The sequence below is a fragment of the Phalacrocorax aristotelis genome, unplaced genomic scaffold (genome assembly GCF_949628215.1).
Source record: "Phalacrocorax aristotelis unplaced genomic scaffold, bGulAri2.1 scaffold_216, whole genome shotgun sequence".
Classification (NCBI taxonomy): Eukaryota; Metazoa; Chordata; class Aves; order Suliformes; family Phalacrocoracidae; genus Phalacrocorax; species Phalacrocorax aristotelis.
The window spans coordinates 1-22187 of record NW_027441247.1 but is presented as its reverse complement, the minus strand read 5'-3'; the positions used below and the strand labels follow the sequence as shown (position 1 = coordinate 22187).

Below are 22187 nucleotides of genomic sequence, written 5' to 3'. Positions count from 1 at the left end.
CGCACCGCCCCCTCAACTGCGGCCGCTCTGCCACCTCTCTATGGCTTAGAGGCGGGCGCTCTGCGCGCCGCCCTCTGTGGTAGCACCGCCCACTGCCGCGCCGCCCCGCTCGGAGGACCCTCTGGGTCGTTCTCTATGCTCTCGAACGGACGGACGCGCGCTGTTGCCAATGGGAGCAGCCGTTGGGCGGTGACGCGGGGAGGTGACGGCCAATAGCGCCGGGAGGGCGGGGCATGGGGGCGCTGGCGCGGGAGGGGTGAGCGAGGGGCCCCTTGTGAGGCGGTTTGGGGGGTTTTATGGGGCAGTTTGGGGGTCCCTGGGATAGTTTGGAAGTCCGTGGGGCAGTTGGGGGGTCCCTGACTTACTTTGAGCGTCCCTGTGGCGCTTGAGGGGGTCGAGGGACAGCTGGGAGGGGTGTGGGGCAGTTTGGGGGTCCCTGGGTCACTTGGGGGGTCCCTGGGGTAGTTTGGGGGCCCCTGGGGCACTTGGGGGCGGTGAAGGGGCCCTTGGGAGGGGTGTGGGGCAGTTTAGGGGGTTCCTCGGGCATTTTGGGGGCCAGTGGGGCAGTTTGGGGGTCCCTGGGGCACTTGGAGGCGGTCAAGGGCTGTTGGGAGTGGTGTGGGGCAATTTAGGGGTTTTCCACGGCAGTTTGGGGGGCTCCCTGACTCACTTTGGGGGTCCCTGGGGCAGTTTGGGAGTCTCTGTGGTACCTGCAGGGGGTCGAGGGGCAGTTGGGGGGGGTGTGGGGCAGTTTAGGGTATTCAAGGGGCATTTTGGGGCCCTGTCGGCAGTTTGGGGGGCTTTTCAGGGCAGTTTGGGGTAATTTGTGGTTCTCTGGGGCAATTTGGGAGTCCCTGGGGGAGGATACAGGTTTGGGGGGGGGCAGTTAGAAGCCAGGGGAGGCAGTAGGAGCCCTGGGGCACTTGGCAGGGGGGCATCTGGAGGATGGGGGAGTTAGTTGGAGGGGTTCTTTGGACCCGGGGGGGCCGTTGGGGGGTCAGCAGTGACTGAGGGGGAAAATTCTGGATGAAGGGGGGGTAGTTTGGGGGGTGCTTAGGGACTGGGGGGCACTTGGGGGCCGGGGGGAGGGCAGTTGTTTCTGTGGGGCAGTTGTTCCCCCCCCCTCAGACCATGCAGCGAAGGCGTCGCCGAGGCCTCAGCACCCTGGGGGGTACAGGTAGGTCCCCCCGCTGGGTATCGGAGTCCCCTCCTGGCCCCCTTGGAGGGAGGTGGGGTGTAGCGGGGGGCGCTCCCGGACACCTGGGTCCCTATGGAGGGGGGGTGTGTCCTGCAGACACACACACCCCCCCCCCAATGCCTGGGTCCTCCTCAGGGCAGGGACTGGAGCGGGGACGCCCCCTCGCCAGCGACTCGGAGGACGACGAGCCACACTGGCGTGAGTGTGCGAGGACGGCTCGGGGGGGGCGCGGGGAAACACCCTGTTATCGTAGGGCCTACAGAAACACAACAAGGTGGGGGTTACGGTAGGGCCTACAGAAACACCGGTGGTGTGTTATCGTAGCAGCCACCGAGATGTGGAGGTGGGGAGCGGAAAGGGGTGAGCCCGGATCTTATAGGACCCTCTGGGGTTATTGTAGGCCCTACAATAATAACCTGTGCCCCGCTCCCCCAGGCCCTCCCCTCAGAGACGCTGCGTCACCCCGAGTCGTGCCAGAGAGGTAGGTGGGACCCCGGTGTGTGGGTCCCTCAGGGGTGAGCCTGGATGCCTGGGTCCATGGGGCAGACCCCGATTCCCAACGTGTATGTGTGTGTCCCCCCGCACCCTGCAGCGACTCGGAGGAGACAGATGTTTGCCCAGATGTTCGAGGCCCCCGAAAACGTCGCCACACCCCCGCGCCAGGCCACCGCCCGGGTATGGCCTCGCCCTGCCCGGATCTGGATGGCAGAGGACCCAAAAAGCGCTGTTTCGGCCCCCAAACAGCCCCAGATCCAGATGTGGGGAGAAAAATGGCTATTCCAGATGTTCCGCCCCCAAATCACTCTCTGAACCCCCAAAAGGTTGTGAATCCAGATGTGAAATGTTTGCAAGGCAGCAACCTGACTCTCGATGTTGAGACAGATGTCAAAGTGCCCCCAGAAACTGCTCTTTTTCACCCAAACTGCCACCGAGTTGCCCTGGAGGTGAGCAGCAATCCAGATGTGGAGGAAAGGGCCCCAAATCCAGATGTTGGGGGTGCTAACAACAAATCCCAGATGCTTGTGGTGGACAGTGACACCGATGTGGAGGAGGCTGAGGACCTTCCAGATGTTGGGCGCCCAGAAATACGTAGAACGGCCCCAAACATGCAAAAAAATCCAGGTGTGGAGATGGAGCCCCCAAATCCAGATGTTGGCGGTCCCGAAAATGGATGCTGGAGACTTGGGGACAGCGATACAGATGTGGAGACAGAGAAAAACTCAGCTGTTGAAGGGCCCAAAAATGAGCGTCGGGCACTGATCGTGGACAGCGATACAGATGTGGAGGAGAACGGAGCCAATCCAGATGTTGGATACACTAAACCCCGTCAAACAACCCAAAATGTACCAAAAGACAAAAATATCGAGATGGGGACACAAAATGCAGATGTTGAAGGTTCACAAATGGGAACTCAGATGCTTGTGGTGGACAGTGATACAGATGTGGAGGAGAATGGAGCCGATCCAGATGTTGAGTACCCTAAAAGCCATCGAATGAACCAAAACGTACCGAAAACCCAGACTGTTGAGGTGGAGACGCGAAATGCAGGTGTTCAAGGTTCTCAAAAGGGTCATCAGATGCTCATGGTGGATAGTGATACAGATGTGGAGGAGGACACCTCCAATCCAGATGTTGGGTGCCCAGAAAGCCACAGAACAGCCCCCAGAGACCCAGATGTGAAGACAGAGGCCGCAAATGGAGATGTTGGAGGGCAACGGATTCTCCTGATGGAGAGCGATACAGATGTGGAGGAGGACGCTTCCAATCCAGAGGCTGGGGCTCCGAAAATCCGTCGAGCGACCCAAAACCTACCAAGAAACCCAGATGTGGAGACGGAGAGTCCGAATCTACGTGCTGAAGAGCCCCAAAACAAGCCTTGGACGCTTGTGGTGGACAGCGATACAGATGTGGAGGAGAATGAGGTGAATCCAAGCGTCGGGTGTCCAAAAATCCAGAGAATTACCCGCAAGGGCCCAGATGTGGAGGTGACAAACCCAAATCCAGATGTTGAAGAACCCCAAAACGAACCTTGTGACCTCGAGGTAGACAGTGACACAGATGTGGAAGAAGACAACCTCAGTCAACATCGTCTTCGTCCAAAAAGCCACAAAACACCCCAAAACACCCGGAAAGACCCAACCGTAGTGATGGAGACCCCGAATCCAGATGTTGACGGCCTCGGCCGTGGCTCAGTGGCCTCCAGTGGTGACAGCGATACAGATGTGGAGGACGTCAACGCCCTTCCCAGCACTGGAGCTCCAAAAACACACGGGGCGACCCGTGAGGTCGTGGATACGGTAGCTAAGGTGGCCGCTGCTCCAGATGTTGTCCCCAAGGGGGCGACACGGACCAAAGACGATCCAGATGTGAAGGCTACGTTCCCGACTCCAGATGTTGGAGCCTCCAAAACCCAGCCCCCGGTCCTGGATGTGGACAGCGATACAGATGTCGAGGACAATTGTGTCGTTCCAGATGTTGGGGCAGTGCAAGGGTGTCGGGGGGCACCTGGTGACCCAGATGTGGCAACAACACCCCCAAATCCAGATGTTTCCTCTCCCACGAGCCCCAGGGGTGGCAGCGACACGGACACGGAGGAGGTGGCTCCCACTCCAGATGTTCGGAGCCTCCGGACCCATATCCGGACCCGAAATCGGCCCCATCCAGATGTTGAGGGTCCCACCACAGGCAGCGATACCGATGTGGAGGGGACAGACCCAAAACAAAGGAAAACATCCCCAAAACGGCAAAGTTTATCCCCAAAATCACACAGTGACCCAAGCGTGGAAGGAATGGTCTCAAACGGCCACGATTCAGCCCCGAATCCAGATGTGGAGGCCTCGAATCCAGATGTCGGGGCCCAGCAACGCAACGGGGAGACCCCGGGGAAGGATAGGGATCCAGCTGCGCTGCCAGATGTTTCAGCCCCCAAATCCCCACGTCTGGCCCCAAATTTGGGGGTCACCGGCGACGCTGATGGTGGACCCGGGAGGGGCGAGGTCACCCCCGGAGGGGACGTGGGTGCGGCGGGGACAGAGAGCGACACCGACACCGAGGGTAAATGGGTGTCCCTGGGTCCCCCCCCAAATGCCTGGGTGCCCCCTCGGGTCCCCCACCCCAAACACCTGGGGCCCCTTTCCCGGATGCCTAGGTCGTCCCCCCCTCAAATGCCTGGGTGCCCCCTCTGGACCCCTGGGTCCCCCCCCAAATGCCTGGTCCCCTCCCAAATACCTGTTGTCCCCCCCCAAATGCCTGGGTCCCCTTTCCTGGATGCCTGGGTGCCCCCCCCCGGACCCCTGGGTCCCCTTTCCCAGATGCCTGGGTGCCCCCCCCCAGATGCCTGGGTCCCCTTTCCTGGACACCTGAGTCCCCCTGAGATCCAGGGTGTCCCCCCCCGAATACCTGGGTCCCCCCCCAGATGCCTGGGTGCCCCCTCTGGACACCTGGGTCCCCCCCAAATGCCTGGGTCCCCTTTCCTGGACACCTGAGTCCCCCCGAGATCCAGGGTAACCCCCCCTGAATACCTGGGTCCCCCCCCAAATGCCTGGGTGCCCCCCCGGGTCCCCCACCCCAAACACCTGGGGCCCCTTTCCCAGATGCCTGGGTCCCCCCCCCAAATGTCTGGGTGCCCCCTCTGGACCCCTGGGTCCCCCCGTCCAGTGCCTGGGTCCCCCTCCCAAACGCCTGGGTCTCCCCCCCCCAAACACCTGGGTCCCCTCCCAAATACCTGGTGTCCCCCCACAAATGCCTGGGTGCCCCCCCGGACCCCTGGGTCCCCCCCCCAAACACCTGGGTCCCCTTTCCCAGATGCCTGGGTCCCCTCCCAAATACCTGGTGTCCCCCCCTAAATGCCTGGGTGCCCCCTCTGGACACCTGGGTCCCCTTTCCCGGATGCCTGGGTGCCCCCCCTGGACCCCTGGGTCCCCTTTCCCGGATGCCTGGGTGCCCCCCCCCCCCCCAAATGCCTGGGTCCCCTTTCCTGGACACCTGAGTCCCCCCGAGATCCAGGGTGTCGTCCCCCCCGAATACCTGGGTCCCCCCCAAATGTCTGGGTCCCCTTTCCTGGACACCTGAGTCCCCCCGAGATCCAGGGTATGGCCCCCCCCCACCCCGAATACCTGGGTCCCCCCACCCCAGATGCCTGGGTCTCCTTTCCCAGATGCCTGGGTCCCCCCCTCCCCAAATTCCTGGGTGTCCACCCCCAGCCCCCGAAGTGTACCCCCTGAACACTTGGGTCCCCCCACCCCAGATGCCTGGATCCCCCTCCCTGGACCCCTGGGTGTCCCCCCCAGGACGCCTGGGTCCCTTCTCAAGGCTCTTCCTTCCCCCCCGTGCCCCAGAAGACCCCAGCCTCTTTTTGGAGCCCACCCAGAGCTTCTTACCACCGGCGGCCGAGGGTAGGTGGCCCGGACACCTGGGTGCCCCCCACCCTGGACACCTGGGTCCCACCCCTGGACCCCTGGGTGTCCCCCCCACCCCAGACTGGGGGTCCCCAGCTCAGCTCTCCTGCAGACGCAACCCTGAGCTGGGACCCCGAGGAACCCACCCAGCCCTTCTTACCCCACGAGGAGGAGGAGGAGGAAGAGGAGGAGGAAAAGCAGCCCCCCCCCGAGCCCCCCCAGGACCCCCCCGATGCCCGGGTCCCCCCGGCGGAGCCGGTGACGGTGACACCGGCGCAGGAGGGGACAGGGACCGGAGCAGCCCCCGGCGGGGAGGTGAGTGCGAGGGGACCCGGGCGTCCGGGTGGTCCCCACCCCCCCCCCAAGGGGACCCAGGCATCTGGGCACTGACACCCCCCCCCCAAAATCCCCCAGGTAGGGGAGGGGCCTCGCCGCAGCCAGCGCCTGGCCAGGAGCCGAGGGGGCGGAGCCACAGGGGGCGTGGCCCCTCCTGTCTCCGCCCCTGTGCGGCGCAGCCCACGCCTCCAGGCCCGCCCCCCTCCATCAGAGCCGCCAGTCGTGAGGGGGCAGGGGCAGGTGGGGCCCCGCCCACCACCCAAACCCCGCCCCTCACGGGCGGGTCCCGCCCCCTCTAAGAGGCAAGCTCAGGTGGGTGTGGCTTGAGGGGGTGGGGCTGTGGGTGGGGCCGGGGTGTGGTCAGGAGGCAGGGCTGGGGGTGGGGCCTGTTCTCTGGGGGTGGAGGCTAAAGGTGATGGGCAGGGTCAATATATGGGGTGGGTGGGGGCGGAGTGGTGGGTGGGGTCGAGTGGGGTGGGGCTTCTGGGTGCTGATTGGAGGAGCAGGGTCTGGTTTATTGGGTGGGCGGGGCTTGTTGGGAAAGGGTGGGGTCTCATGCTGTGGCTCCACCCCCCTAGGAGGAGGAGGAGCCACAAGAGGTCATGAAGCCACAGCTCCGCCCCTACGGGGGACCCAGCTCCACCCCGCCAAAGGTACTGTGGGAAGGGGCAGCACCCAGGGGTGCCCCAGGTGTCCCCCAATGTCCCTGTGTCCCCTCAGGGTGGCCCCCTGCCCCACCCCATGTCTCCATGCCCCTCGTCCCGCCCACCCCAAAGTCCCCCTTGAGTGTCCCCACGTCCCCGCCAGACCCCCCCAGGGGTGCCCCCACGGTGTCCCCAGGGGTTCATGGTGTTCGTGGCAGCCCCAGGGGTGCCCCCATGGTGTCCCCACGTCCCCAAGTTCTGTTCCTCAGTGTGGTGGCCACCCCAGGGGCGTCCCCAACATGTCCCCATGGTGTCCCCACGTCCCCAGGTGCTGTTCACGGGGGTGGTGGCCTCCCCAGGGGCGTCCCCAACACGTCCCCATGGTGTCCCCACGTCCCCAGGTGCTGTTCACGGGGGTGGTGGCCACCCCAGGGGCATCCCCAACACGTCCCCATGGTGTCCCCACGTCCCCAGGTGCAGTTCACGGGGGTGGTGGCCACCCCAGGGGCGTCCCCAACACGTCCCCATGGTGTCCCCACGTCCCCAGGTGCTGTTCACGGGGGTGGTGGCCACCCCAGGGGCATCCCCAACACGTCCCCATGGTGTCCCCACGTCCCCAGGTGCTGTTCACGGGGGTGGTGGCCACCCCAGGGGCGTCCCCAACACGTCCCCATGGTGTCCCCACGTCCCCAGGTGCTGTTCACGGGGGTGGTGGCCTCCCCAGGGGTGTCCCCAACACGTCCCCATGGTGTCCCCACGTCCCCAGGTGCTGTTCACGGGGGTGGTGGCCACCCCAGGGGCGTCCCCAACACGTCCCCATGGTGTCCCCACGTCCCCAGGTGCTGTTCACGGGGGTGGTGGCCTCCCCAGGGGCGTCCCCAACACGTCCCCATGGTGTCCCCACGTCCCCAGGTGCTGTTCACGGGGGTGGTGGCCTCCCCAGGGGCGTCCCCAACACGTCCCCATGGTGTCCCCACGTCCCCAGGTGCAGTTCACGGGGGTGGTGGCCACCCCAGGGGCGTCCCCAACACGTCCCCATGGTGTCCCCACGTCCCCAGGTGCAGTTCACGGGGGTGGTGGCCACCCCAGGGGCGTCCCCAACACGTCCCCATGGTGTCCCCACGTCCCCAGGTGCTGTTCACGGGGATGGTGGCCACCCCAGGGGCATCCCCAACACGTCCCCATGGTGTCCCCACGTCCCCAGGTGCTGTTCACGGGGGTGGTGGCCACCCCAGGGGCGTCCCCAACACGTCCCCATGGTGTCCCCACGTCCCCAGGTGCTGTTCACGGGGGTGGTGGCCTCCCCAGGGGCGTCCCCAACACGTCCCCATGGTGTCCCCACGTCCCCAGGTGCTGTTCACGGGGGTGGTGGCCACCCCAGGGGCGTCCCCAACACGTCCCCATGGTGTCCCCACATCCCCAGGTGCTGTTCACAGGGGTGGTGGCCTCCCCAGGGGCGTCCCCAACACGTCCCCATGGTGTCCCCACGTCCCCAGGTGCTGTTCACGGGGGTGGTGGCCTCCCCAGGGGTGTCCCCAACATGTCCCCATGGTGTCCCCACGTCCTCAGGTGCTGTTCACGGGGGTGGTGGCCTCCCCAGCCATGGAGGTGGCCCTGAAGACGCTGGGGGGGTCCTTGGCCACCAACGTCTTCGACTGCACCCACCTGGTGACCGACCGCGTCCGACGCACCGTCAAGTTCCTCTGCGCGGTGGCCCGCGGCGTCCCCATCGTCACCCCCGAGTGGCTCCACAAGGTCCCACGGGGGTCAGGGCATGGCCTTGGGGACAAGGAGGGTGTCTTTGGGGACATGGGGGGCACTTGGGGACAGGGGACAGTGTCCTTGGGGACAGGGATGGGGTCTTTGGGGACAGGAGGGTCATGGGGGACACTTGGGGACGGGCGACAAAGGCCTTGGGGACATGGGATGGGGTCTTTGGGGACACGGACAACCTTGGGGACAAAGGAGGGCTCCTTGGGGACAGAGGATGGTGTCCTTGGGGATGGGGGGGGATGTTTGGGGCCAAGGATGGGGTCCTTGGGGATTTGGGGGCGTTGGGGGACAAGGGAGGGAGGCATTTGGGGATGATGGGGGACCTGGGGGGGTGTCACTGGGGTTGGGGGTGCCACCACGTGTCCCCTGTGTCCCCAGAGCGCCCAAAGCGGCCGCATCCTGGTGCCGGGTCCCTTCCTGGTGCGTGACAGCCAGCAGGAGCGTCACTTCGGCTTCAGCCTGGCCCAGGCCCTGCGCCGCGCCCGCCGCCACCCCTTGCTCCAGGTGACTGTCCCCACCCATCCCCAGCCCTTCCCAAACTGTCCCCAACTGTCCCCAGCCCTTCCCCAACTGTCCCCAGCCCTTCCCAAACCATCCCCAGCCCTCCCAAACCATCCCCAGCCCTCCCAAACTGTCCCCAGCCCTTCCCAAACCGTCCCCAGCCCTTCCCAAACTGTCCCCAGCCGTCCCCAGCCCTTCCCAGACTGTCCCCAGCCCTTCCCAGACTGTCCCCAACTGTCCCCAGCCCTTCCCCAACTGTCCCCAGCCCTTCCCAAACCGTCCCCAGCCCTTCCCAAACCGTCCCCAACCCTTCCCAAACCGTCCCCAGCCCTCCCAAACTGTCCCCAGCCCTCCCAGACTGTCCCCAACTGTCCCCAGCCCTTCCCAAACCGTCCCCAACCCTTCCCAAACCGTCCCCAGCCCTCCCAGACTGTCCCCAGCCCTTCCCAAACTGTCCCAAACTGTCCCCAGCCCTTCCTAAACTGTCCCAAACCGTCCCCAGCCCTTCCCAAACTGTCCCAAACTGTCCCCAGCCCTTCCCAGACTGTCCCCAACCGTCCCCAGCCCTTCCCAAACCGTCCCCAGCCCTCCCAGACTGTCCCCAGCCCTTCCCAAACTGTCCCAAACTGTCCCCAGCCCTTCCTAAACTGTCCCAAACCGTCCCCAGCCCTTCCCAAACTGTCCCAAACTGTCCCCAGCCCTTCCCAGACTGTCCCCAACCGTCCCCAGCCCTTCCCAAACTGTCCCAAACTGTCCCCAGCCCTTCCCAGACTGTCCCCAGCCCTTCCCAAACTGTCCCCAGCCCTTCCCAAACTGTCCCCAACCGTCCCCAGCCCTCCCAAACCGTCCCCAGCCCTTCCCAAACTGTCCCCAGCCCTTCCCAAACTGTCCCCAACCATCCCCAGCCCTCCCAAACTGTCCCCAGCCCTTCCCAAACTGTCCCCAACCATCCCCAGCCCTCCCAAACTGTCCCCAGCGCTTCCCAAACTGTCCCCAACTGTCCCCTGCCCTCCCAAACTGTCCCCAGCCCTTCCCAAACTGTCCCCAGCCCTTCCCAGACTGTCCCCAACCGTCCCCAGCCCTTCCCAGACTGTCCCCAACCGTCCCCAGCCCTTCCCAAACTGTCCCCAGCCCTTCCCAAACCGTCCCCAACCGTCCCCAGCCCTTCCCAGACTGTCCCAAACTGTCCCCAGTTCTTCCCAAACTGTCCCCAGCCCTTCCCAGACTGTCCCAGCCGTCCCCAGCCCTTCCCAAACTGTCCCAAACTGTCCCCAGCCCTTCCCAAACTGTCCCCAGCCCTTCCCAAACTGTCCCCAACCGTCCCCAGCCCTTCCCAGACTGTCCCCAGCCCTTCCCAAACCGTCCCCAGCCCTTCCCAAACCGTCCCCAACTGTCCCCAGCCCTTCCCAAACTGTCCCCAGCCCTTCCCAAACTGTCCCCAACCGTCCCCAGCCCTCCCAAACTGTCCCCAGCCCTTCCCAGACTGTCCCCAGCCCTTCCCAAACTGTCCCCAGCCCTTCCCAAACCGTCCCCAGCCCTTCCCAGACTGTCCCCAACTGTCCCCAGCCCTTCCCAAACTGTCCCCAGCCCTTCCCACACTGTCCCCAGCCCTTCCCAAACTGTCCCCAACCGTCCCCAGCCCTCCCAAACCGTCCCCAGCCCTTCCCAGACTGTCCCCAACCGTCCCCAGCCCTTCCCAGACTGTCCCAAACTGTCCCCAGCCCTTCCCAAACTGTCCCCAACCGTCCCCAGCCCTCCCAAACTGTCCCCAGCCCTTCCCAAACCGTCCCCAGCCCTTCCCAAACTGTCCCCAACTGTCCCCAGCCCTCCCAAACTGTCCCCAGCCCTTCCTAAACTGTCCCAAACTGTCCCCAGCCCTTCCTAAACTGTCCCCAACTGTCCCCAGCCCTCCCAAACTGTCCCCAGCCCTTCCCAAACTGTCCCCAACTGTCCCCAGCCCTCCCAAACTGTCCCCAGCCCTTCCCAAACTGTCCCAAACTGTCCCCAGCCCTTCCTAAACTGTCCCCACCCATCCCCAGCCCTTCCCAACCCACCCCGAGACCCCCTGTCCTCCCCACGGGTGACCCTGTCCCCCCACCGAGCGGGGCACCCGCTGGGGACTCAGTGCAGGGTGGGAGGGGATGTCACCTGGTGTCACCCGATGTCACCCGATAGGCCCACGGTGGCCCCGTGTCCCCAAGTGTCCTTGTCCCCTGTTGAGTCGGGGCCTCACGTTGTCCCCTCGGTCCGACCTGGGGATGGCCAGAGGAGTGTCCCCTCCTTTCCTGGTGTCCCCAAGGTGGCCCTGAGGTGTCCCTGTTCCCCCAAATTGTCACCCCACGTGGTGTCACCGCAGGACGATGGCCTCGGGGACAGCCCCAAGGGGTGTCTCCTGATGTCCCTTAGTGTCCCCTGCTGTTTTCACACCGTCCCCAAGGTGTCCTTGTCCCCGCAGCGTTGGCCGGCCCCGTCCCGGGGGCTTGGTGCTGCGCTGATGGCCGTGTCCCCTCCGTGTCCCCTCCGTGTCCCCACCGTGTCCCCTCCTCCGGTGTCCCCAGGGCTACGAGGTCCACGTCACCCCCAACGTCCGCCCCGAGCCCGAGCACATGAGGGACATCGTCACCTGCAGCGGTGGCACCTTCCTGCCCACCATGCCCCACACCTACGGGGTGAGGGGACAGCGGGGACAGTGCGGGGGGGGACACATGGGGGTCCCAGAGCCACCAAGGGGGGGGGTCACGGGGGTCCCAGAGCCATCGGGGATGAGCCCAAGGGGACATCGGGGGACACTGGGGACACAGAGCCATTGGGGTTGGGAATGAGGGGACATGGGGGGACGTTGGGGACCAAACCATCAAGGGGTACTTGGGGGGGTCCCAAAGCCATCGAGGGGGCACTTGGGGGGTCCCAAAGCCATCGAGGGGGGGAATTGGGGTGTCCCAAAGCCATCAAGGGGGTACTTGGGGGGTCCCAAAGCCATCGAGGGGGGACTTGGGGGGTCCCAAAGCCATCGAGGGGGGACTTGGGGGGTCCCAAAGCCATCGAGGGGGCACTTGGGGAGTCCCAAAGCCATGGAGGGGGGACTTGGGGTGTCCCAAAGCCATCGAGGGGGCACTTGGGGTGTCCCAAATCCATGGAGGGGGGGACTTGGGGGTGTCCCAAAGCCATCGAGGGGGCACTTGGGGTGTCCCAAAGCCATCGAGGGGGGGAATTGGGGTGTCCCAAAGCCATCGAGGGGGCACTTGGGGTGTCCCAAATCCATGGAGGGGGGACTTGGGGGGTCCCAAAGCCATCGAGGGGGCACTTGGGGTGTCCCAAAGCCATCGAGGGGGGGAATTGGGGTGTCCCAAAGCCATCGAGGGGGCACTTGGGGGGTCCCAAATCCATGGAGGGGGGACTTGGGGGTGTCCCAAAGCCATCGAGGGGGGGAATTGGGGTGTCCCAAAGCCATCGAGGGGGCACTTGGGGGGTCCCAAATCCATGGAGGGGGGACTTGGGGGTGTCCCAAAGCCATCGAGGGGGCACTTGGGGTGTCCCAAAGCCATGGAGGGGGGACTTGGGGGGTCCCAAAGCCATCGAGGGGGGGAATTGGGGTGTCCCAAAGCCATCGAGGGGGCACTTGGGGGGTCCCAAATCCATGGAGGGGGGACTTGGGGGGTCCCAAAGCCATCGAGGGGGGGAATTGGGGTGTCCCAAAGCCATCGAGGGGGCACTTGGGGTGTCCCAAATCCATGGAGGGGGGACTTGGGGGTGTCCCAAAGCCATCGAGGGGGCACTTGGGGTGTCCCAAAGCCATGGAGGGGGGACTTGGGGGGTCCCAAAGCCATCGAGGGGGGGAATTGGGGTGTCCCAAAGCCATCGAGGGGGCACTTGGGGGGTCCCAAATCCATGGAGGGGGGACTTGGGGGTGTCCCAAAGCCATCGAGGGGGCACTTGGGGTGTCCCAAAGCCATGGAGGGGGGACTTGGGGGGTCCCAAAGCCATCGAGGGGGGGAATTGGGGTGTCCCAAAGCCATCGAGGGGGCACTTGGGGGGTCCCAAATCCATGGAGGGGGGACTTGGGGGGTCCCAAAGCCATCGAGGGGGCACTTGGGGAGTCCCAAATCCATGGAGGGGGGACTTGGGGGGTCCCAAAGCCATTGGGGAGGACTTGGGGGGTCCCAAAGCCACTGGGGGGGACATGAGGGGCCCTGGTGGGGGAGTGGGGGAAGCATCAGAGGGTCCTGGGGGAGTTGGGGGGTCCCAAGGGGGATTTGGGGGGGGGCATTGGAGTTGGGGGGTCTGGGGGGGGTATCAGGGTTTCCCAGGGATCTTGGGGGGTCCCAATGGGATTGGGGTCTCCTGGGGGGGACTCCTGGGGGGTCAGGGTGCTCGGGGAGGGTGGTGTCAGGGCATCCCAGGGACCTTGGGGGTATCCCATTGGGGTTGGGGTCTCCCGGGGGGGTCCGGGTGCCCTAGGGGGGTGTCAGGGTATCCCAGGGGTCTTGGGGCAACCCATTGGGGTTGGGGGTCCTGGGGGGGGATTGGGGGTCCCAGTTGGGTTGGGGGATCCTGGGGGGGATTTGGGGGGGTGCCATTGGGGTTGGGGGTTCCTGGGGGCAGGTTAGGGGGTCCCATTGGGGTTGGAGGGTCGGGGGGGGATTGGGGGGTGCCATTGGGGTTGGGGGTTCCTGGGGACAGGTTAGGGGGTCCCATTGGGGTTGGGGGGTTGGGGGGGGATTGGGGGGTGCCATTGGGGTTGGGGGTTCCTGGGGACAGGTTAGGGGGTCCCATTGGGGTTGGGGGGTTGGGGGGGGATTGGGGGGTGCCATTGGGGCTGGGGATTCCTGGGGGCAGGTTAGGGGGTCCCATTGGGGTTGGGGGGTGGGGTGGGGGGGGATTGGGGGGTCCCATTGGGGCTGGGGGTTCCTGGGGGCAGGTTAGGGGGTCCCATTGGGGTTGGGGGGTTGGGGGGGGATTGGGGGGTGCCATTGGGGTTGGGGGTTCCTGGGGGCAGGTTAGGGGGTCCCATTGGGGTTGGGGGGTGGGGTGGGGGGGGATTGGGGGGTCCCATTGGGGCTGGGGGTTCCTGGGGGCAGGTTAGGGGGTCCGGTTGGGGTTGGGGGGTCGGGGGGGGATTGGGGGGTGCCATTGGGGTTGGGGGTTCCTGGGGGCGGGTTAGGGGGTCCCATTGGGGTTGGGGGGTTGGGGGGGGATTGGGGGGTGCCATTGGGGTTGGGGGTTCCTGGGGGCAGGGTAGGGGGTCCCATTGGGGTTGGGGGGTCGGGGGGGGATTGGGGGGTGCCATTGGGGTTGGGGGTTCCTGGGGGCAGGGTAGGGGGTCCCATTGGGGTTGGGGGGTCGGGGGGGGATTGGGGGGTGCCATTGGGGCTGGGGGTTCCTGGGGGCGGGTTAGGGGGTCCCATTGGGTTTGGGGGGTTGGGGGGGGATTGGGGGGTGCCATTGGGGCTGGGGGTTCCTGGGGGCAGGTTAGGGGGTCCCATTGGGGTTGGGGGGTCGGGGGGGGATTGGGGGGTGCCATTGGGGCTGGGGGTTCCTGGGGGCAGGTTAGGGGGTCCCATTGGGTTTGGGGGGTTGGGGGGGGATTGGGGGGTGCCATTGGGGCTGGGGGTTCCTGGGGACAGGTTAGGGGGTCCCGTTGGGGTTGGGGGGTCGGGGGGGGATTGGGGGGTGCCATTGGGGTTGGGGAGTCCTGGGGCAGGGATTGGGGGTCCCAGTTGGGTTGGGGGGGATTTGGGGGGGTCCCATTGGGGTTGGGGGGTCCTGGGGGCGGGTTAGGGGGTCCCATTGGGGTTGGGGAGGTTGGGGGGTGCTTCTGGGGGTCCCATGGAGGAGGGGGATCAGAGCATCCATGGGCTCCTGTGGGGGGGGGGGGGAACTCCCATTGGGATCAACACAGATATCGGGGACCCCAGAAGCCCCAGACTACTTGGGGCGGGGGTAGCAGTGTGGGGGGACCCCCAGTGACACCCCGCGGACCCCCACGTGTGACCCCCCCGCCCCACACCCCCCCCCCACAGCCGCGGCGGCTGGTGATCTCGTGCGAGGCGGACGCGGGGCGCTGGGCCCCGGCGCTGGGCGCCCGCCTGCCCCTGGCCTCGGCCGAGCTGCTGCTGACGGGGCTCCTGCGGCAGCGCCTGGAGCTCCAGCCCTTCCTCCTCCCCCCCCCCCTCCGAGACCCCCCCCACTGCGACCCCCCCCAATTCCCACCCGACCCCCACCGCCCCACCTAGGGCTTCTGCAGCCCCTCCGAGGGTTCCTCGTCACCCCTCCAGGGATGTCCAGGAACCCCCCGGCGCTCCTGGGTCCTCCCGGGGGTCCGGGGAGGTGCTGGCACGAGCTCGGAGTCGACGAACCCCCCGGGACCCCCCCCGGGAGCCCCCTCGGGACCCCCCCCGGCACCCGGCGGCGCCCGGCGGCCCCCCCCACCCGCCAATAAAGGGGTTTTTGGCAGTGAAAAACAAGGTGATTTGGGGTTTTGGGGTGACACGGGGGTGTCACCTCCCCAGTGGGGTGGGGGACCCCAAGACCCCCTTTTTGGGGGGACACGGGGGTGTCACCTCCCCAGTGGGGTGGGGGACCCCAAGACCCCCTTTTTGGGGGGACACGGGGGTGTCACCTCCCCAGTGGGGTGGGGGACCCCAAGACCCCCTTTTTGGGGGGACACGGGGGTGTCACCTCCCCAGTGGGGTGGGGGACCCCAAGACCCCCTTTTTGGGGGGACACGGGGGTGTCACCTCCCCAGTGGGGTGGGGGACCCCAAGACCCCCCTTTTTGGGGGGACACGGGGGGTGTCACCTCCCCAGTGGGGTGGGGGACCCCAAGACCCCCTTTTTGGGGGGACACGGGGGTGTCACCTCCCCAGTGGGGTGGGGGACCCCAAGACCCCCTTTTTGGGGGGACACGGGGGTGTCACCTCCCCAGTGGGGTGGGGGACCCCAAGACCCCCTTTTTGGGGGGACACGGGTGTGTCACCACCCCAGTGGGGTGGGGGACCCCAATACCCCCTTTTTGGGGGGACACGGGGGTGTCACCTCCCCAGTGGGGTGGGGGACCCCAATACCCCCTTTTTGGGGGGGACACGGGGGTGTCACCTCCCCAGTGGGGTGGGGGACCCCAAGACCCCCTTTTTGGGGGGACACGGGGGTGTCACCTCCCCAGTGGGGTGGGGGACCCCAAGACCCCCTTTTTGGGGTGACACGGGGGTGTCACCTCCCCAGTGGGGTGGGGGACCCCAATACCCCCCTTTTTGGGGGGGACACGGGGGTGTCACCTCCCCAGTGGGGTGGGGGACCCCAATACCCCCTTTTTGGGGTGACACGGGGGTGTCACCTCCCCAGTGGGGTGGGGGACCCCCAATACCCCCTTTTTGGGGGGACACGGGGGTGTCACCTCTCTGGTGGGGGACCCCAATACCCCCTTTTTGGGGGGACACAGGGGTGTCACCTCCCCAGTGGGGTGGGGGACCCCAAGCTGCTCCCCCCTTTTTGGGGACCCAGGGGAGGGGGGACACAGGGACACACGTGAGGGGACACAGGAGGGGCCGTGGGGGCACGGAGGGGACAGACACAGGGGAGGTGACGGGGACATGGAGGGGACACGGGGGAGGAGCTCCGTGGCCGTGGTGGCCCTGGGGACACCGGGGACCGCTGCGGTGGCCTTGGGGACACCGAACTTCCCCGTGGGGACACCGGGATCCACTTGCACGGTCGTGGTGGCTTTTGGGGACACCGGGAACCCCCGTGGGGACATTTAAAGGGGATGGGGAGGGGACACGCGAGAGGTGACACGTCAGCGCGTGGACGGGACGCGAATTGGGGACACAAAGTGACACAAAACCAGGGCTGCGGCGGTGATGTGTTAATGCCACCGGTCCCCTCCAGCAAAGCCACCGTGGTCACCTACCGCCGTCCCCGCCGCAGCAGCCCCGGCAGCGCGGCGGTGGCATCCCGGCAGTTCTGGGCCACGGTGGCGGCCGCGGTGGCATCGGGGACACCGGAGGTGACCAGCAGTCCCCGGGCCATCCCCAGTGTCTTCAGGAGGTGACCTTGGGCCAGGTGGGCGCTGGCGTCCCACAGCATCTCGGCCGCCGCCACCGCTGGCATCAGGTCCTCGGGGACCCCAGGAGCCTCCCGGGCCACCCCAGGAGCCTCCCGGGCCACCCCAGGAGCCTGAGGGCCACCGCGTCCCCCCTCAGGGCCACCACATCCAGCAGCCGTAACGGCCACGCTGGCCTCGATGGCCTTGAGGAGGTGCTGGAGGTGACAGTAGAAGCGGGTGACGCCGTGACAGGCGGCCACCAAGCGTTCCAGGGTTTCACCGGCCGCCGCCGCTCGCCGTCTCCGCTCCGCAGCCACCGCCGTCCCCACCATTGCCACCGCCGTCCTCTCGGTGGCCTCGGTGGCCGCGCACAACCCCGCGCAGGCCTCGGCCACCCGATTCCCGTGGGCTGCCACCTCCGAGACCGCCGTGGCCACGTCTGTGGCCACCGGTAGTTCCTGGGTGAACAACAGCAGCTGCCGGCGTGCCCTATCCTCCCGGGCCACCGCCGCTGCCAGGTGGCCCGCGGTGGTCCCGGCGGTGGCCCCGGCGGTGGCCACAGCCCCACATGCGTCCCTCAGGCATGTGGCATCCTGTGTCACCCCGTCCCAGGTGCTCCTCGCCGAGGCCACCGCCTTCCGCCACTCACGGACGACGGCTGCCACGTTAGCCCAGGCGTCCCCCGTGGTGGCCCTGGGGACAGCGGGCTCGGGGGTGGTCCCGACGGTGGTCCCGATGGCGGCCCTGGTGGTCCCAGCAGCGGCCAGGGCGTGACGGAGGCGGGTGGCCTCGCCGTGACGGTGGCCCATGGCCTGCTTGATGGTGGTAACGAGGACCACCAGCTTGCCCCGCAGCGAGGCCTGTGTCCCCGTCAGGGGGACGTCCCCTGCAGCGGCCCCCCAGCTCGCCCAGGACGGCCACCACAGTCACCAGCGGTTCTAGCAGCTCTGGGGACACCTGGGGAGAGGGACACGGCCGGTGGCAGGGTCCCCCCCCGTGTCCCTTGTCCTGTCCCAGGGGTCCCCTATGGTTCTAGTCCCCTCTGGGGTCCCCGTGTCACCCTGGGCTTCTCCCATGTCCCCTCCTCGGGGTTGCCCATGTCCTCCGTAGTCCCCTGATGTCCCCTTCGGGGGTCTCCCAATGCCACCTTGGGGTCCCCCGTAGCACTCGTCCCTTCCTCAGTGTCCCCCAAAGGCCCTTGTCACCTTCAGGGTGCCCAGAGGTCACCCTGGGGTCCCCCATGGCACTTGTCACCTCCTGCCATCCCAATTCCCTCTGCCACCCGTCCTCTGTCCCCACCATCCCCTGTCCCCCTGCCACCCCCTGTCCCCGTCACCCCCCTGCCACCCCCTTCCACATCACCACCATCCCCCTGTCACCTCACTGCCACGGCCCTGTCCCCTGTCCCCATCACCTTGTCACCCCCTCCCCTCTGCCACGGCCCTGTCCCCGTCATTGTCACCCCCCCGTCACCCCATTCCTTCTGCCACCACCCTCCACCCCTGTCCCCTCTGCCACCCCCCTGCCACCCCTGTCCCCCCTCCCCTCTGCCACAGCCCTGTCCCCCTGTCCCCATCACACTGTCCCCCCCTGCCACCCCCAACCCCTCTGTCACCCCCCTGCCCCCATCGTTGTCACCCCCCTGTCACCCCATTCCTTCTGCCACCTCCTGCCACCTCCACCCCTCTGCCACCCCCCTGCCACCCCCATCCTCTGTCCCCTCTGTCCCCCCATCCCTTCTGCCACCCCGTCCCCTCTGCCACCCCCCTGCCACCTCTGTCCCCCCTCCCCTCTGCCACCCCCCTGCCCCCAACATTGTCACCCCCCCCGTCACCCCATTCCTTCTGCCACCTCCTGCCTCCTCCACCCCTCTGCCACCCCCCTGCCACCCCTGTCCCCCCTCCCCTCTGCCACAGCCCTGTCCCCCTGTCCCCATCACACTGTCCCCCCCTGCCACCCCCAACCCCTCTGCCACCCCCCTGCCCCCATCATTGTCACCCCCCCCGTCACCCCATCCCCTCTGCCACCCCCATCCTCTGTCCCCTCTGTCCCCCCATCCCCTCTGCCACCTCCATCCCCTCTGCCACTGCCCTGTCCCCCCGTCCCCGTCTCCTTGTCCCCCCCTGCCGCCCCCAACCCCTCTGCCACCCCCCTGCCACCCCGTCCCCCTGTCCCCTCTGCCACACCCATCCCCTCTGCCACCCCATCCTTTGTCCCCCCGCCCCCTCTGCCACCCCCATAACCCCCCTGCCGCCCCGCTCCTCGTCCCCACCGTCCCCGTGTCCCCTCTGCCACCCCCTGCCACCCGTCCGTGTCCCCCCACCTCCCCACCCCCACCACCGGGGGCGGGGAGGGGGGGAGGGCTGTGATTTGTCCCACCTCGAGGGGGACGATGGCCCCGCTGGCCTCCGGGGTCTCCATGGGTGGCGGTGGCGGCGGTGGGGACGCTGTGGGGACGCCGTGGGGACACCGGAGGCCCGGGGAGTGGCGGCGGCGGCTGTACATGGCCCCGGAGCTGGGCCGGGCTCGGCCCACGGGGGCTGGGCAAGGGGACGCCGCCACCGGGGCCATCACCGGCGGGCCCGTCACCCGCCCGGTGACCCCAGTATGGCCACCTACGTCCCTCGGTGTCCCCCCCCGGTGTCCCCAACGGGACCCCACGGACTCTGATGTCCCATCATCGTCCCCCCCCCCCGATGGCCCCAATGTGGCCCCAGCATGGCCACACACAGCCCTCGGGGTCCCCCAATGTCCCCCCATGTCCCCAACAGGGTCCTACAGCCCCCGGTGTCCCTCAGTGTCCCCCAACGTCCCCAAAAGTGTCCCCAACAGGGTCACAGAGCCACCAGTGTCCCCCCATGTCCCCAAGGCAGCCGTACGGTCCCTGATGTCCCCCCCCGATGTCCCCAATGTGGCCCCAACAGGGTCGTAAAGCCACCAGTGTGGCCAGGGCTTGTCCCCAGTGTGTCCCCAGTGCTGGCCTCCAGCGTGTCCCCAACGTGGCACCATGATGTCCCCAGGGTGTCCCCAGGGTGTCCCCAGTGCTGGCCTCCAGCGTGTCCCCAACGTGGCACCACGATGTCCCCAGTGTGTCCCCAGTGCTGGCCTCCAGCGTGTCCCCAACGTGGCACCATGATGTCCCCAGGGTGTCCCCAGGGTGTCCCCAGTGCTGGCCTCCAGCGTGTCCCCAATGTGGCACCATGATGTCCCCAGGGTGTCCCCAGTGCTGGCCTCCAGCGTGTCCCCAACGTGGCACCATGATGTCCCCACAGTGTCCCCAGTGTGTCCCCAGTGCTGGCCTCCAGCGTGTCCCCAACGTGGCACCATGATGTCCCCAGGGTGTCCCCAGTGCTGGCCTCCAGCGTGTCCCCAACGTGGCCACCATGATGTCCCCAGTGCGGCCATGGCTTGTCCCCAGAGTGTCCCCACCAGGCCCCTGTGTCCCCACCATGTCCCCCATGGCTTGGGAACGTCCAGCCAGGTGTCCCTGGGGACACTGGGGAGAATCCCAAGCCCTCTGATGGGGATGGTTTGGGGACGTCCCCCCTCCTGGTGTCCTCTGAACGGGGGGTGTGGGTGTGTCCCCCTGTCCCCTGGCGTCCCCATGTCCCTGCCATGTCCCCAACCCCCAGTGACTGGTCGGGGGCTCAGAATGTCCCTGAGGTTTATTGGGGGGACAGGGGACGGTGTCACCAACCCATCCCTGGTGTCCCTGGACCACAAAGGCGATGTCCTTGACGTCCCCAGATGGGATTGGGGACATGCTGGTGTACCCAGGAGAAGGAGGGACCTTCCTAGTGTCCCCAAGTGGGACAGGGGACATCCTGGTGTCCCCAGAACAAGGAGGACCCTCTGGTGTCCCCCGATGGGACAGGGGACATTTTGGTGTCCCCAGAACATGAGGGACCTCCTGTTGTCCCCAGGTGGGACAGGGGACGTCAGGGTGTCCCCAGGATGGAGAAAGGACATCCTGGTGTCCCCAGGACGAGGAGGACCCTCGTGGTGTCCCCAGGTGGGGCAGGGGACATCCTGGTGACCCCAGAACATGAGGGACCTCGTGGTGTCCCCAGGTTGCAGAAGGAACATCCTGGTGTCCCTCAGGTGGGACAAGGAGGACCCTCCTGGTGTCCCCAGGATGGAGAAGGGACATCCTGGTGTCCTCAGGACGAGGAGGACCCTTGTGGTGTCCCCAGGTGGGACAAGGGACCTCCTGGTGTCCCCAGGACGGAGAAGGGACATCCTGGTGCCCCCAGGATGAGGAGGACCCTTGTGGTGTCCCCAGGTGGGACAGGGGACATCCTGGTGTCCCCAGGATGGAGAAGGGACATCCTGGTGTCCTCAGGACGAGGAGGACCCTTGTGGTGTCCCCAGGTGGGGCAGGGGACATCCTGGTGACCCCAGGATGAGGAGGACCCTTGTGGTGTCCCCAGGTGGGGCAGGGGACATCCTGGTGACCCCAGGATGGAGAAGGGACATCCTGGTGCCCCCAGGATGAGGAGGACCCTTGTGGTGTCCCCAGGTGGGGCAGGGGACATCCTGGTGCCCCCAGGATGAGGAGGACCCTTGTGGTGTCCCCAGGTGGGACAAGGGACCTCCTGGTGTCCCCAGGATGGAGAAGGGACATCCTGGTGTCCTCAGGACGAGGAGGACCCTTGTGGTGTCCCCAGGTGGGGCAGGGGACATCCTGGTGCCCCCAGGATGAGGAGGACCCTCCCGGTGTCCCCAGGTGGGACAGGGGACATCCTGGTGACCCCAGGTGGGAGAAGGGACCTCCTGGTGACGCCAGGACAAGCAGGACCCTCCCGGTGTCCCCGTCCCTGTCCCTACTCATCTCCCGGCAGAGTCTCCAACACGTGGGCCAACCTCTGCATCCCCTCCCCGTCCCCCATCCCCGTCCCAAGGCCACCACGGCGTCCCCCAGGGCCCGGGCGCTGGCGGGGAAGCCTTGAGCCATCTCCAGGTCTTGGGTGACAGCGTCCACCAAGGACTTCAGGTGACCGGACACCTCCTCCAGCGTCCCCAAGGTGACGTTAGCGGCGGCGACGGCCTTGGCCGCCTCGGTGGTGGCGGCGGCGGCGGCGGCGGCGGCGGCGGCGGCGTTGCGGGCCAGGCGGTGGTAGCGGAGGGCTTGGTGATGCTGGCGGCTGGCGGCGACGGCCAGGTGATGCTTGGAGGTCCCCGCGCCCCACAGGGCCACCTGGCTGGCCAAGGTGACGGTGGCCAGGCAGGGGATGAGGTGGCTCTCCTGTGTCACCCCAGCGCCTCCCGCACCACGTCCAGGGACACTGCGGGGACAGT

At 66.9% G+C, this 22187-nt stretch overlaps 2 protein-coding genes across 3 annotated transcripts; one reads left to right on the top strand and one right to left on the bottom strand.

Moving 5' to 3' along the window:
• Positions 1–1069: 1069 nt before the first annotated feature.
• LOC142051172 (uncharacterized) lies at positions 1070–15313 on the top strand. Of its 2 annotated transcripts, XM_075080356.1 has the most exons (12): positions 1070–1177; positions 1334–1396; positions 1634–1679; positions 1791–4252; positions 5536–5592; positions 5708–5910; positions 6010–6243; positions 6510–6584; positions 8145–8330; positions 8727–8852; positions 11408–11518; positions 14870–15313. In XM_075080356.1, the coding sequence occupies exons 1-12, from the start codon at positions 1132–1134 to the stop codon at positions 15080–15082; spliced, it is 3822 nt and encodes a 1273-aa protein (XP_074936457.1). In that variant the 5' UTR covers positions 1070–1131; the 3' UTR covers positions 15083–15313. The 2 variants fall into 2 exon arrangements, with proteins under 2 accessions (XP_074936457.1, XP_074936458.1); XM_075080357.1 differs by lacking the exon at positions 6010–6243.
• A 1240-nt stretch (positions 15314–16553) lies between these two features.
• Positions 16554–19565, bottom strand: LOC142051174 (uncharacterized). The gene is made up of 2 exons (XM_075080359.1): positions 19269–19565; positions 16554–17846 (listed from the first exon to the last, which is right to left on the bottom strand). The coding sequence occupies exon 2, from the start codon at positions 17696–17698 to the stop codon at positions 16751–16753; it is 948 nt and encodes a 315-aa protein (XP_074936460.1). The 5' UTR covers positions 17699–17846; positions 19269–19565; the 3' UTR covers positions 16554–16750.
• Positions 19566–22187: the final 2622 nt, after the last annotated feature.